We start from the raw sequence: 17,387 nt of genomic DNA on the forward strand, positions 1-17,387 counted from the left end.
TATTATGTTAACTGAAATTCATAATTTACGTTAGGCATTTTCTTGTTATGCTGGACATACTGATACCAATTTCCGGTGATACGTTTACGGGTTGATATCCAAGTGTTGCCAACCGTACGGTTATGAGATTATTGATCGTGATAAGAAATAATTCATCATCTTAAAACAAAAAGAAACATTGATCCATGAATTTGTGTTTACTTTTCACTTGATTTAATTGTTTTATAATAGCCGGGAAACAAAGATCTAATTGTAAGCCATTAGCTGCAAAATGTGAAAATTAGTTGGTTGCAGTATATTATTATTATTCATATAAATGTTGTAAATAAATATGAATAATGCAATTTAAACTATTACATTTTTTATTCAATTTCTGAATACAACAAACAATGATACAGCTACCCAACCCCAGATAAATTGGGAACATGGGTTGGACAAAGAAGAACAAAGAATAATACATTAAACATTGTAGCTTGGTTAATTAATCAAGCAAGCATATATGATGTCTGAGACCCAATATATAACATTTCTGAGCTCCTGCCAAAGAGTATAGTATTTACAGAGGCCTTGAAGTTTTAAGGTTGGCAACCCTGAGTTTCATTTGTGGCCTCGACTCGCTGCTGTTTTTCTCTATATCACCGCCATTTTGTTTTATCAATACCTTAAGCGCGTGTGTCTTGTGCACTTATAAATTTAATTTAATCTTTTAGCGTTTATTAATAGATTTAATACATTCTATTTGTTTTGTTTACGCCTTATCTTTTGTGTTGCACGTCATGTCTGATCGAGAGGTACTATAATTAGCCATCGTTCGTTATTTGCGCATTCGCCGCGCGTGGTTTATTTTGTTGAGAGCTCAGCTCGCTATATTTACCGCCGTTCTTTCGCTTGGATAATTTCAGAGAAGTCGGTCGAGAACCCGCAACGGATCGCGCGATCCGCCACCGAAGGCCGCGGTGATGTCTCGAGGACATAGCCGAAGCCGGTCCAGAACGCCGCCCCCGCCAAAATCTTCGAGCAGAAAATATCGAAGCCCGTAAGTACATAATAGGATTTCACTTTTCGTACATATATTCTGTTTAGCGTCCGGCATAATTCGATCATTAGACTTAATGTGTGGTTATTTACATAACCTTGTGCTGATGGCCACTTTAGCATAATGTGTTTTTCCTCATGTTTAAGGTTACCACTAAGCATAGCAAAACTGTACTAACACGTAATGTCTGCTGTTCTACATATATAAATAATATGGTTTGAATAAATTTCTAAAATTAACATTTGTTATAAAAAATAATATCTATTTGATGCATACTGTATTACCATTACATTTATTAACATATGTAATGATATTAATAAATACTAAATAGTGTCGCTGATGCAGCTCATTTCAATTACTATTTTTCTTCCTTCTACTACTTAAACTGTCCCATCGCAATTGTTATCCATGTCAGTCAGAGACTTTGTTAATTGTTGATATCATGAGGAATGCAACACTGTTTATTAATTTATTATTGGTGTTTCATTTACCAGAGAGTCAGATATATAGATTGATCCATACATCTTTTTATTTGTTGATATGTTTGTAATTATATTGCTAAATTACAAGCAATAAATTTATTCAATACATGAGCAATAAGTAATTTGTAACCATTATTAATAATACAAGTTAAATTATCATTAAATGTTTTATTATACTGATTTTATCTATATGTGCAATTTTTATTTCCAATTGTACTCACTAACAATTGGTTACCATAGTAACATGTAATTTACTTAATGCATATATTTTCCATTACACAACCAACATCATAACAATGTTAAATCAATAACAATGTTTGCTTAACTACAGTTTTATCAATATTGCCTAAGGCAAGACCATAAGAGGTTGGAAGGAGAGAGGGGGAGGGGTTTACTGATAATGGCATGTTCCTACGAGGCAGGTACTGCCACATTGCATGTTTCATTGAAGTTTGTTATTATTTGACTTGTCAATGTTTTGGATAGTAAACTGGTAATGAAATAGTCTTTGTAACTGGTACTGAATCAGTTTGTAGTGTATGTTAGCTAACTTCTGTACATCATTTAGAATCTACATAAACAACTCATATTACTTGATTTATAAGATAGATAAATTCTTTATTCACAAATTACAAACACATAGCATACATGACATCCCATTCAGTTCAGCATACAGATACAATTACAAACAAATAGCAAGAAACTAAACAGACATGCTTTGTTTAAAAAACATTTCATGGCAATAGGTTCCATCACTTCTTGCCACATTGTATTAAAATATTTCCAGCTAAATGTGTACATGTTACTTGTTGAGATGATACCACACACAGTTGACAATGACTCTTGACTTGTGTTAGGTATTCCTTTATAGAAAACTAGATGTGCCCGCGACTATGTCCGGTATAAATTGTTGATACTTCCATATAACCTTTCATCTCCCATTTCAACACCTTAGAATCCTTTTTTCAGATTAAAAAGTAGCCTATGGCCTTTCTCAGGTTCTAGACTATATGTGTACCAAATTTCATTTAAATCGGTTTAGTAGTTTTGGTGTGAAAGTGAGACAGTTACTTTCGCATTTATAATATTAGTAAGGAGTAAGGTTTATACACGAACAGCAGACTAGACATTGTAAATAATTATATAATATACATAGAAAACACCCAGATCCGATACAAACAATCATACTTACGAATGCAAATATTTGTACCGTGCGAAGAATCGAACTAGTGACCACCATGGACCACATAGTCATAATACTAAAATGAAATTGTATTTTATTTATTTTTGTGTATTAATAATTTTAGTTATGTGTTTAGATTAGGCTGATATTAATGATTTGTTAATGCACATTAATTTAAGACGCCTCATCGCCGCTGACGCTGGGTCCCCTAGGTCCCGTTCCCGCTCGGGCTCCCCGCGGCGCGGGTACCGTGGCTCGCGGTACTCGCGCAGCCGCTCGCGCTCGTACTCCCCGAGGGGCTCCTACCGCCGATCCCATTCGCACAGCCCGATGTCTTCGCGGCGGCGCCATCAGGGCGATAGGGTGAGTATTTAATACTATGACATAATAAAACTAAAAAAAAAATCTAAATTAACATTGTCAGTCAGAAAATCAGTTTTACTCTCGTTAGGACTCGTATCGTGTGATTATATAGGTCCTTTATCTACTTTTACAAATTAAGTGCCTTTAACAATATATAAGCAACAGTTTAGGCAGCTCCTATTACCAACCATATATGTTTCTTTTTACTCTGTAATTTTTAATGTTGGCAATAAGTGTTTAAATTATATCTAACCTTACAATTTCTTAAGGTTGACAGATACTCGAAAGTCAAAATAATTTATTTATATAGGAAATTTTTTACCCTTTCCATATTCACGATTTATACCGTTCTATTCGGTTACTTAATTTAGTTAAAAACTGGCAAGAAAGATTACTGGTACAGTATAGTACTGCAGGTATTGTATTTATAGTTTGTATATGTTTTTATTTCTTATCTGTGTTGTGTATGTATGGGATATATATAGAGTTTGTCGGAAAAGATATAGTAAACTGCAAGTAGGTATATGAAAGTACCGATGTTAGCGTACAACTTTTGTTCTAGAATTTTCCGTGACACCATATAATTTTATTAGAAAAAAAATGAGTTAAAAGTTGTTGGTAAAAATGATATAAAAATACAATAAAAACTATAGACAGCCATAACATCAGTTGTCATCAGCCTTATTATTGGAAAATATATAACGATATTAATAGTTTTTATCAATGAAAGTCGGAGGCAGACTTATTTTTTAGTTACAACTCCTACTACCATACCCCTAATCATGTAATTGGATTGTTTTAGATTAAATGCCAAAAAATATTTCCTTGTAATAATAAATAATACTTGTTTATTTTTGTATGAAAGAAATCGCTTTCAGAAACTATAATAATAATATCCCTGGTCAATTCATACAGCACCGTTTAGTCCCAAGCTTAGCAGTGCTTGTATTATGGGTACTAAACAACTGATATAAATACGTAGATACATTTTTCTTTTTTTGTAAATACATCCATAATATGCATAGAAACATCCAGCGATACAAACAATCATACTCATGAATACAAATGTTTGTATGTTGTATGTTGCGAGAAATAACCCGCGAAATCACTTAACTATACTTTGTCATCCTTTCCGATTAATTCTGTATATTGTACAGCCGATATTATAGTATATTGTGACCCTAACGGCAACAGTAACGGACAGTGAGCGTGATGTTCCGACAGGAGAACCCTACGCCTTCGAGGTGCCTCGGTGTTTTTGGTCTGAGTTTGTACACCACTGAGCAGCAGATCAACCATATCTTCTCTAAATATGGACCAGTCGACAAAGTGCAAGTTGTTATCGACGCCAAGGTGAGTGGTTAATATCTATAGTTTAGTTTAATAGTTGTTACCCCACAGTACAAGTTCAGACTACACTTCTATATTATTATGTATACATCTATACATATAAATAAAATTGGAGTGTCTGTTTGTAATATTGAAATAACAGTTTCTTATATAGTAAGATAGCATATCAATATAAATATGGTACATACAGCAAAATAACATTTTTTCCAATTTTTATCTGTCTGTTTATTTCGGCTAATCTCTAAAATAGCTGGACCGATTTTGACGGAACTTTTTTTTGGCAGGTAGCTGATGTAATAAGCAGTAACTTAGACTACTTTTATTTTAGAAAAATAAAGTTAACTTCCATGCGGACAAAGTCGTGGGTACAGCTAGTTTGGATTAAAAAATAACCTATGTTCGTCCACGTGCTATAATCTATCTTGTTGTCAAGTTTTATTAAGATTTGTTTAGTCGTAATAATGTAACAGACATTTCAAATTTAGTATGGATACTTTATTAAAGAAAATCGTTTGTCACTGCTGAATATGAATATATGTAAATGCATCACCAAAACTACGATCCTATGATCGATCGTCTGTTCCATTGCAATGGGAATCGAAATTGTAAGTCTGAGCCAATGTTCGAACCAGTGAAGTCTTATCCGGCATGCTGGAGTTGGCGGTCATTCGCTCTATTAGTCCTATCTCTCCGTTTTCGGCCGGTGAAAATATAAACGACAGCTGTGGCCAACTGCGTTAGAATATAAAAAAAATAAAGACTAAGTCCAGAAAGCTCAGTTTCGGAACATAGGTTTTGACGTCAGCGTCTGAAAAAAGATTGTTGTTGAAAATTGAACGGGAAACAGATGGTACGTGGTAAACTCGTGGCAGGGAAATATATTTACGAAAACATTCAAACAATTATTGATGTACAGCTTCATCAAATGTTTTTTCTATTTTATACTATTGCACACGATCGATACCCCGTCCAATTCCAACGGGTCAAAATTCGTAACCTTCAGGCGGGAGTTGGCCTACAGCCGTTCCATAAGTCCTTCCGCGGGTTTGAAGTGCCATCTGCACGCAGTGGTAGCTGGCCTTTATAGCTTCACCAGACGATGGTGAAGCTTTAAAGGCCAGCTACCACTACTCTAATACATTAGAGTAGTCCGAAAATTAAATAGTAATATTTTGTATAGCAACTAATTCATTAGCCCACTTAACTTTTAATTGTAGTTCCAATAATGCCAGGTAATTTAATAATAATTAATTTTTTCTAATAGTATATTAAACCTATATTTTATCTACATACGCCGTATCAAATAATAATTATATCAAATTTACAAATTTTGTAGTAATATTTTATCGGAATTTCACTCATGTTTGTAATTATCTCTAATGAATTATCGTTAATACTTTATTGATAACTAAGGTACTCCCCTCTTATATCTACAAACATTAAGTATTTTATGAGTAAACTTACTATATGAAATTAATATAAAGTAGGTGGTTCAGTATTTGATAGTCCAATTTTAATATTAGTATTATACATGTCACCTAATATGAGTTTTTTAATATGACATAAGAGTAGTGGAATAGCGTTTTCTTTCGCCGTAGTCGAGCAAAGTGACAATAATATCACAGCGAGCAGATTCTGTTGCTTGAAAATATATTTATAGATTCAAATAACTTTCTAATAAGTTCGCTGTAAATCGTAGGAACGAAATGTAGTTTGCGCATGTTTTCATATATCTAAAGTATCTGATGAATTATCCTCACATGTTATTCAAATGACAGTATGTTAATTCCTAATGATTATTCAAAAATGCTAACATTGAATTTATTTCATTTCAATTTAAAGTAAATTTATGTAAGGTTCCTTGTATTAATTAATTAACTGGTCGGTGGCCGCGTCTTCCGTCCACTTAGAATTACTACCTCACTTCAAGTAGTCTATTTTATAATTCCTTATTTGAGAAACGTATGTGTCACCATATCGTCGGTTAAATAGAAAAATGACAGTATTCAGACAATATCATTTAGTATATTAGTAAAATGTACATTTTTGTCTTGTCTTGTAGCATTTAAAGTTTTTAAATATGTTTAAATTATTTTTACCTTTAAAGTTTTAAATCTACACAGAAGTATTATGTATCATTTTAAAAGTATTTAGATAATGATTAAGACGGCGTGGTTAATTTAATTGACCTATATAGAAGGAGGCAATTCTAGCTTCTAATTTTGAAAATATTTATATTTCTATTTAATTGACGATATAATACAATATAATAGAAAATCCTTTATTTAAATTAGCTTAAATTTAAGCACTATTGGATAGTCATACTTTGTTTTATCTACCGCTCTTTCGGAAAGCGTCTCTTCACAAGACGAACGAGCAAGAAACTTGTGTGTTGAACTTTTAAATAATTGTAATTTTTCAATTTTAAATTGAAATTTATTTGTTATACAAACTTTGGAAATAAATAAACAGACAGACTGACACTTGGGCATTCACAATATTATTATGGCTTGTTCAATTGCTAATAAACATAAATATTTTTTTTTTATTTTTGTCAAATTTTAACCAGAGTTTTCAATGTTTTAGACGGGCCGCTCGAGAGGATTCTGTTTCGTGTACTATGAGAACCAAGAAGATGCCAAAGTGGCCAAGAACGAGTGCACCGGCATGGAGATCGACGGGCGTCGTATCCGCGTGGACTTCTCTATCACCCAGCGCGCTCACACGCCTACACCCGGCATTTATATGGGAAAACCTACGTGAGTATATAATATATCTTAGGATAAATCACACAGCGCCGTTTAGTTCCAAGTTAAGCGGAGTTACTAGACTATTGATATAAGTACTTAGATATGGTAGGGGAAAATATTAGTACAAAAATTGACGTTCATAAGAGACTAAAATGTCCTACATGAGAAAATGTTTTTATTTATTTGATTTCGATTTTTTTTTTGTAAATACATACATAATTTACATAGAAAGCATCCAGACCGATATAAATAAGCACAGCTATATATGGAAATCGTAACGTGCGGAGGAATCTAAGACGCAACCATACTTTGATTTATATTGTAACCAACATAGAAATACTCAGTAAGTATCTTAAATTAATTGGGTTTCTATGTGTTGGTAGAATAAAGTAAGCAGATTTAGGGAAAGCCAACTAAAGGATTAGTTGATTTTCCAAAGGCCTGCTTCTACACAAAAATATTAAGCAAAAATGACATCTAACATCTTTGTCTTAATGGGTCCTAATTTTTTGTATTCTCTTCAATTAAAATCATTCCCGGAATTAGATATATCTCACATCCGTTAATTTCGTCTTTTTGAATAAGTCTAGTCCCAATGTATGTTGTATGAAATCAAATGAGTAACATATTATAATTATGTAATTTTAATTTCGACTTTCAATAATATAGTATTCTGGTGTACAAGGAAAAATTTAGGTGACCAGTTGTAAGGTAAAACTTTGGTGCTATTATTAAGTTATATTTTAATTGTGTTTATAGCGTGAGCAGCCGGGGTGATAATGGATACGACAGACGGCGTGATAGAGAGTAAGTACTTAAATTATGTATATTCTGTGCGTTATAGTTGGTTAGGTTGACAGAGCGTGCAACTTAACAAAATCGTAAATAATTTACGAAAGTTAATTGTGTGTATGGTTCAAAGTGATAGAGTATTTTTTTTTTGTTGATGATAATGGAATGGTGCACCCGTCTGCGCTAACGGTTTACGCTGGCGGGGCACCAGTTGAGGATGATAAGATGAGCACGAGGTCAGGTCAGTTAGCCCATCGTGACAAATTCACCAGGAATTTAACACGATGGTTTCGAGGGGGAACCGCGTGAGGTCGACCTGACATAGTACATTGCTAGCAATGGGGTTATCAATCCCCATTACTAGCAATCCCCTTCCCCCCAAAGTGATAGAGTATTAGCTGTCATGCCTTCAAAATGAAGTGAATCACCTTCCAGCAAAGTAATTTCCGAATAGATACTGAAATCTTCCAGGAAAGGGCTTATTCCTTCTTAAAAGGACGGCACCACACTAACAATTTTCCTGATTTTGGCTAGCTACATGCTAGTTTGTGCCCTGTGCTATAATAAAAACAATTGCGCACCATTCTACAATGTGCGGGATAACATGGATATGTTTTTATAAAGTAAATTGAATGTATTGTAGTAAATTTGTCTCCTGACATGTATGTTGAATATAAATAAATGTGAAGATGTCAAGTGCTGTGTTTACATAACATTAATTGTCCTCGTTTCAGTATTGTATTTAAATAATATTTTACGTTTTTAAGTAGTAACGCGTGGTCAGACACTTGTCTCCAAAATAAGCGAGAGTCGCATTAGAGCAATATGACTGGAGATTTATCTATACTAATATTTTAAAGAGTACTTACTTTAGTTACAAAGTCAGAATAGGGGATGTCTTTAATCTAAATATATATACCTCAAAGGTGACTGACTGACATAGTGATCTATCAACACACAGCCCAAACCACTGGACGAATCGGGCTGAAATTTGGCACGCACGTAGATGTTATGACGTAGGCATCCGTTAAGAAAGGATCTTGATAAATTCCTCCTCTAAGGGGATAAATTAACGCGAGCGATGCCGCGAGCAAAAGCTAGTAATGTGATATTTGTTGTCAGTGAGTACTACTACCGCGGCGGCGGCGGGTACCGCGAGCGGGACTACTACCACCGCGGCTACCGGCACCGTTCACCGTCGCCGCACTACCGCCGCTCGCGCCGCTACGAACGCGAGCGCTCCTACTCGCCGCGTAAGTCTTACTACCACCCCGAGCGGTAGGCTGGACTTCCGGTGGCGGTCCTATCACCACAATGGGCTATTTGACTGCTGTTTGGACGCAGTTGGGTGCCCAATGTTACAATACGGTCGGTGACTGTCTCAAGGACCTAACAGGTCTCGTAGAACGATTGTCATGTTTTTTTTTTCGATTTGAGTAAATAAATTATCACTTTTGTAAATTCATGAAAGTCTTGAGGGTTTTGCTTTTCTAAATATAGTAGATTTCGTGTTTGAGATAGTGGATTATAAATATATGAAATTTCCAACATTTAGTTTTAATTGCAGTTTCAATAGCAAAGATATATAAAACTTACATATTTTTGTATGCAACTTGCACAAAACTAAATTGCAAATTGGATGCAAAATTAACTGACGAGTTTTAGACGACTAGCAAACTAGCTAATTTAACTCCTTATCTTTATTAGTTCGTGTTTATGAGTTAGGTATACTTAGTAAAGAATCTCAAATATGAAATCGCCACATAATGTTGTTAAACGTTTCAGTCAATTGGCCTACAACATAACGAAACATCATTCAACATATGGCTATCTTTCAAATTATCTTTTCAGACCTTTCATGAAAACATTTTATATCTACATTCGTAGTTGTGTACTTATATATTTATATTATATTATACTGAAATATGACAATGCTATGAATTTTCACATTGTTTCAGTTATAAAACGTTTTCATACCATTGCTTTATCAATTTTACCTGTCATAAATGAAGTTAATGACTGACCAAACGTTTTGCACCCAACCGCGTCCAAATTAGTTGTAATAGGTAGTAATTTACTTAATAATGACAAATGTAATTAATAAATTAATTACACTTAGGCTCTAACAAATTAAAGTCAAATAATCCAAATGGACTGTGTAGTAAGAAAATGTGTTATAATTAATACAGAAATGTAGTTTTAAGTCGCTAGTTGTTAATAGATTGTTCTATACAGAATTCCATATTGAAATTTACAAAAATTCTTAATGTGTAGCACATTATGTTTGTTTCGAGTTACTTCACGAGTGTTACATTGTATTAAATTCATTACACCAACTATTTAATTAGTATTAATATGTTTACTTCCGTCATAAGCATTGCGACAATGGTTGACCTTTGACAAGTATCGTCAGACACAGTAAATCGATACTTAGAGGTCATTCAAGAGTAGTTTAATTCTATTGATTAAAAGTGAATTTACTAATGCTGCAATAGACACTATTGGAGCATTCATAAATTATATTTTAATCAACATTAGTTATAATTACAGATTTTACAATTTACTTAATTCTGTAATATTTTATTAGTAAATAATACAATTAATAATTCAATATTGTTATTATTATTACATTGAGTCTATCTATAGTGGTCTAATAGTGTATTATATAGTAGTTCCAGAGGTTTACTTATGGCAAAAGTAGTATGAGAATGTTATAGATAATATTAATTATATATTTATATTTACGATTGTAATTTGCTCTTAATGTCATACCATTTCTTGAGCCGATAACAATACAGTATGGACAACTAAAAATTAACATGAGGACCCAACAAATCAACCAGACTCCTTTAGTAAGGAACGGTCAGATCGGCTCAAGCGATCAGGTAACAAATACGTCATGCATAGAACCAGATTTGCAACACTTTAATTTTGTAATAATGGCGGAATTAAACCAATTTATATGTTTAATAGTCGGTGTATATCTAGATTGATAAGTACTGCTCATTCGTAACGAGTGTTGCTCTTTGTGCAATACTTTGTGGCATTGACTTGCTGATTTACGCATTTTCTTGCTATGTACATAGTTAAGTCATCTGATATTACATTTGTAATATACTGTCAAACGCTCATGACTTGCCAGAACTAGATTCTGTATAATGCATGCAGTTAATTTACTATTGTAGTGTTTTTGAAATTTAGTTTATTTTTGTGAGAAATCAATTGTATGTGTCATAATTCGCTATTCAAAATTAATGTACATTTATTTTTGAGACCCTTGCAATGAATTCTTGAATATGTTAAATTTATAAATATTTAAAATCTTTTGGCACATAAATACCAAGATAATGAATAGTCAAACATTCAGATTCTTGTGTGCATTGCATGTTGTTTCTCCATGTATTATTTCTTTTCATATTGGCCATTGGGCTAATGTTTTATGTTGTAAAATAGTTTAAGATAATACACAAACGCCTTTGTCATGTCAATTTAGAAATGTCTAGCAATTTGTAGTGATTGTAAATTTAAAATGTACTTTTGGAATGTCAAAAATATATTTCCCAAAAAACGAGATATTCAATTACGGTACTTGAAGTATTAGACTGGATTATTTGACCTTTGGCAAGACAAACCTATGTACTATATTTTATTTGGACTTAAGAAGACTTTGTCATATAACTTTGTATTACTGTGTAGACAACGCCTGTCTGATTTTCAAAATCATTTCGAGTTGTAGTTATCTATGGCGTTATTGTAGACGTTCACGGCGCGGGAACCTAATGAATACAGGTTCTAGTCTTGCCAAAGGTTTAAATTTATATAATAAACACCACCATCTTGTTTTGGTCTAATAAATGCCTTATTTACTTGGAAAATGCCAAATTTATTTGACACAAATAATCATTATGAATTACTAGACATAATGCCATTAATCCATAGTATAATTTTCATTTCATAGCATTGAACACCATGGTTACTCCCCTGTTTGACTTTGCAGGTCGTTATTAGTAAGTTGGTGATGCTGAGGTCAACTTCAGATATAGCATAGTTTTTGATACAACTACACCCTCCCAAACATTGTCCACCGGCCTCGTGTTGCATTTATACTGTACCTGCGAAGGCCGGTTTAGTTATACGACAAATACATTGTTAATATAATTATTTTTTTGTAAGCGTAAGCACGCGTGTGAACACGGCTCGCATTACTCTGTGGATAACAGTTTATGTTTAATTAGAAGTGATACGAAAAGGGTTTAGATATAAGTTAGTTTGTAACAGTCAGGGCTCGGACGCCTCTAGGATGTAAAATTTAGATCTAATAAAGAATTAACGCCAAGTCTAATATTGATTTTGTTTGTTTGAAAAGGTATTGAAACAAGAAGTAAAGGATGAAGTTCCTTGAAACGTAACTGTGTTGAAGTTTTGAAAATGTTTGATTGAAAAGCCTTTTGGCGGTTGCCGAAAATCCGACCGGCCGGTGGGTGCCGAAAAGAAAATGTGGGCGTAGAAGCCAAGTTTTCGGACCTAACTTGACATATGTCGAAGCGAAAAGAATATGATCGGGTTACCGGTTTGTAGGGAGTTCGAAGGCCAAGCTCGCTTCAAGACGCTCAAGAGAGAAGTCGCGCACAGATCATATTCTTTATCTTCTGACTTTAGGATACTATTACACTTTACATTATCTGTCGGTATATATCCAACGTGATCATTATTGCATTTCTCGTCACCATAGTATGTATTTATGTATGGACCGTCGCGGTCGGTATATTCTATCTTATTTTTAGTGTAGACTTGTGAGCAGCGACTTGTTAATAAATAATAGTTTTGTAATATCATTTTGGTTCTTCTTCATTCGCACCTATTCTCATCCATAATCCTATCTGGTATCTGTATTAATGTGAGGGGGTAATGTAGAGCCATAATATAGACAAAGTAGCTGTTAATTATACTAAGAATCTGGTTTAAGCAACAACTAATTACGATTTTAATATAAACGATTGTAAATAAGCGTGTTTCGTAGTCGATATATAACGAATTTGAATTTTGATTGTATACATTGTCGGTAGCTATTAATATACTAACAGTTTTTCTGTTTCATAAAATCTACTTTCATACGTTCTGTATTGTACTTGCAAGATTTTATGGTAGTAAATCTTAAAATATTGATTTTATCAATATAGAATATATAATAACGTTGAAATTTAATATCTTAGTAAGTGGGCATCAAATTTATATGTTTCGCTAATTGATGATTTTTGTTTATCCAATCAATATTCAAAACCGTGGCAAATATTTACGACTATTGGGCCATTATATATTAAATAGTTGTATATTATTTATGTTTGATCATTGTTATTCAAATATATATTTATTTCATAAGTAGTTATACTGGTATTTTATGCTGTAAAACGAATGAGAAAAATGGAGTTTGAGCGAATGATCAGTATAAACAGTCCAATCTATAAAAATTACGTTTTCGTTAAAATTCACTCTATAAAAATCTCATGATCTCACTCAATTTATAACGCATCAAACAAACTTAAAGCAAATTACCAACTTCTTTAACACATTTTTTAGTTAATGTGTTCGCTATCCAACAAAAATTGGTGCACTTTTGACCTGCTTTTACATCATATTGTTACGATTATTTGGAACTAATTTTTAAAACCTTATATAAATAAATACAACTCTGCGTCCGTTTTTCTCATTCGAGTGGGGGTACTTATATAAATAATTAGACATAGTTCACCGTCATCTTTTATTAAAATTCTTAACAATACCTATAAATATTGGTGACACCATATACACGCGTATTGGCACTCCTCCTTTATGGCAGTCAATAGGAAATAACAAAATAAAGGATTACACACACTACAGATTAAATTGTTCACGCAACGTGTCTAACTGCGGTGCGATGCCTCTAACAACAAAATATAAATAATTCAAGTTTGGCATACATATTGGACGCATAAATACATTTTGTACGTACTAAAACTACAGGCTGGTAACGCCGATCTTTCTAAGACTGGCCGTAAAAATACTCAAATGATATTTGTACTAAGCTTTCGAAGCTTGGAATGCATTAACAAAAAGTAATACTGTGGGAAATAACATTACGAAACAAGAGTTAACAGTAAACACAATGAATACATGTCATAGCTAGCGTATAATTAGAGCTAGAAAGTAATTAATGAATCACTTATAAATACAGTTACACCGATTTGAACCTTTCGCGTAAAGCGGAACCTTTACTCGAATAGCGAATTCGGTACATCACTATTTAAATGAGTTTGGTCCTAATTACACATAATATGGATTTCTGTGAATTTAACGCCCGAGACACCTATCGGTATCGGATTACTCTATTTGGCCGCAGCTGGCCTTTACAGCTTCATCGGACGATAGGGGCCGAGTGCGGATGGCACTGGAGGACCGCCTGGCAAGAAAGAAAAGTGGACTACTCACCCTGCATGTCTACATTTATTTTAAGATCTCTAAAAAGTAAAATAATATCCTATGTAATCTCTCAGATAATGTTGCTGTTTGTAGGAAAAATAATAAACAAAAAATAAATGCAGGATTATCTGCTATACAAAACTATTCTGAACATTTGCTACACTTCGAATTCTGTAGGTAGAGCAGCACGTACTGTTACCAAGAGCTCCACTGTACTGTTAATAACAATAATATAATTTGGTTTTATAACAGTAGTAGTTTAATAATGCAACATTATTTTTTGAGTAAATTAATTTAAATTAAAATTTATTTGCATAAAGCAACTGCGTTGGCGCCAATTACATCTTTGGAATGCCAAACAAGAGGATTACACACATCACGTTATCATGTGACGACCGTGATGCCTCAAGCATTGCCTTTTCGGAAGACAGATCTCAATGTCTCTTGTTCTGTAATTTAAATCTTACATTTGACTTCATTTTGACAAAACAATTTGCTTGGCCTTTGAAATAGCTGAAACTAGGTACCTCACGTAGGACCTATATAGACGACTGACTGCTAGGAAATATATTGCATGCACATAATATCAATAGTATTGTAAGTACATAGCCAATACAAATTATTGATGAGATTATTTCTCTAGCCTACATTACGGTATGGATATTATAGCAAACAGCTGCACTTTGCATGTAATACTCGAAATAAATCGCATACTTAATGCAATACTGTATTAACCCGAATAATATTATGACTGGGAAGTCATTATAGTTCCAAAAAATTGTAACTTGTGAAATAATACAGTATTATATTAAGTATACAATATGTACTATCTTTTGTGAAGATGGTATTGTTAATGTTTTAAACAATTTCAACGATTCTACCAGAAAATCTGCCCTAAAGTTAAACAAAGGGTACTAACATACGAAAGCAGTTTCTTTTCAATTTGACGGAAAACCGATTGAATTTATAAACTTATAGCGAATTGATATAATAGTTTTAAAAAACGTAAACAACCTTTAAAACACTTGGGCGATTAATTCCATTGGTCTAATACCACATTACATATAATTTTGCATACAACACAGCACACTACAGGACGTTCTTTTTACACATCACATAACAGCTATAAATGGCATAAAGCACATGTGTGCATAATGGAATGTCTTTGAAATTTTGAGCAGTAACTTATTTTTTGTCTGCAATAGACGAGAATGGAGGGAAACAATATAAACCTAGTAGCTCTTTAAATAATGACAAATATTGGCCTAAAGCTTACAAACTAGTGGCAAGAATAGAATGAGCACAGTGAAGCATGTATAGACACTACAAAATTACAACTACATTTACATCCCCTTTGCAGTCTACAAATTCATCTCGTACAATTACAATAATCTATACAGTTCACAAAGGAATACATTAATTTCCAGATTCTGAACCTGTGGTAATTGTATTAAACTATAATATCTATATTAACAACGTTAGCACACCAATGCGAAATAAGTTTCAGGATGAATTTCAATTCAATGGCTATTTCAATATATCGTATGCTTCAATAAATTACAAAACAAACAAAATCAAATGCTCGATTGTCACTATCGTAGTATACAAAAAAAATTGGACATAAACATTAAAAACAATTAAAAAAATATTTGTCACTTAAATGTCACTTATTGGTGTTTTGAATCTCATGAGACTTCGGCAAGATTTTGTATCTATTTGGTACCTAGATCCTATCAAATACTGTGTACCCTGCTAAACAATAAAATATTAAATGACTGACAGTTTTCGCTTTGCTAATGCAGTTCGCAGCGTCGGTGTGCTAACGATGTTAATTACATTTCATACAAATTACTGAATATATAATACACTCAGTACACTAAATTGGTTCTAGTGTAAATATTTTAAATCCACGACACAATTTCAAACGCTTCAAAAACATCACATCGAAGTTTCGTAATGTATACATGTATTGTATGAACATTATCATTGTTTATTATTATTATTTTACATTACATTATCATTATCATATATAACAACTATCCATTGATAGTTAATGTTAAAAAATAAATAAATAATATAAACAAATAAATGAAATTGAAGTATCTGTATGTAATTTCAAATTATCAGCATTTCACTAAATGCACATGAAAAAATTACTGTCTGTTTGTTGTTGCTAATCTTTGAAACGGCTGGAACAATTTTGACAGGACTTTCAGACAGATTGCTAATATTATAAGGAGTAACTTAAGCTAGGTGAATTTAAGAAATTTTATTTATGTAATAAAAAAAAGTTAAAATTCACCTGGACAAACATGGGTAACAGTTTGTATTTAATATATTGTAATGATTATTTAAAAAAACAATACATTTCTATTTCACTTTGAGATCAAGTGATAAATTAATTTAAGATTAAAAAAACATTTAAAAAATTTTCAAACGACAATATTAATAAATACTATACGCAGTAGACGCTGCGAAACTTCGATATGAACCCTAACTTCTGGCACAAATAACGACGACCGATTCCTTATCAAAAGTTGACAATGCTAAAACAACTGTTCTTGAAGATATGTACATCACCTGTAACATTACTACATGCTATAAACATGGTAAATGTATAAAGCCCAGATAAAATATTTATTGCATATTAGAAAATTGTAGATATAATTCTTGAAAAGTCAACTAATTCACTTAAATAGCTGATCTTATTTGAAATATATATGCTAAATTGGATAATATAGCGAAGATTTATACTATGTGCTACTATGATTTACTAATTCAATTTGCACAAGTTGGGAGGGCACTCTATCAATTGGCAGGACAAGTGTAGGAAACATAATTGGTAGCTCTGAAAATTACTTACACATCTAACCTTGGCAATTGTACAGATCAGTCTAATATCCTATTTTTTTTTAAATTTAGATCACTTGTAAAGGTCATAAGTTACTGTATTTACATACAAGTATTTAACAGGC

General features: G+C 32.8%; 1 protein-coding gene across 2 annotated transcripts; it reads left to right on the forward strand.

Annotated features, from left to right (window-relative positions):
* Nucleotides 1–636: 636 nt before the first annotated feature.
* LOC131846878 (transformer-2 protein homolog alpha) lies at nucleotides 637–12,791 on the forward strand. 2 transcript variants are annotated; one of them, XM_059196303.1, is made up of 8 exons: nucleotides 637–791; nucleotides 903–1,036; nucleotides 2,881–3,064; nucleotides 4,289–4,417; nucleotides 7,001–7,173; nucleotides 7,924–7,971; nucleotides 9,079–9,209; nucleotides 12,323–12,791. In XM_059196303.1, the coding sequence occupies exons 1-8, from the start codon at nucleotides 777–779 to the stop codon at nucleotides 12,346–12,348; spliced, it is 840 nt and encodes a 279-aa protein (XP_059052286.1). In that variant the 5' UTR covers nucleotides 637–776; the 3' UTR covers nucleotides 12,349–12,791. The 2 variants fall into 2 exon arrangements, with proteins under 2 accessions (XP_059052286.1, XP_059052285.1); XM_059196302.1 differs by lacking the exons at nucleotides 9,079–9,209; nucleotides 12,323–12,791 and having other exon boundaries at nucleotides 4,292–4,417; nucleotides 7,924–7,990.
* The last annotated feature ends 4,596 nt before the right edge of the window (nucleotides 12,792–17,387 follow it).

The sequence above is a fragment of the Achroia grisella genome, unplaced genomic scaffold, assembly GCF_030625045.1.
Source record: "Achroia grisella isolate CSIRO2021 unplaced genomic scaffold, CSIRO_AGI_Agris_v1 utg512, whole genome shotgun sequence".
In the NCBI taxonomy this organism is placed as follows: domain Eukaryota; kingdom Metazoa; phylum Arthropoda; class Insecta; order Lepidoptera; family Pyralidae; genus Achroia; species Achroia grisella.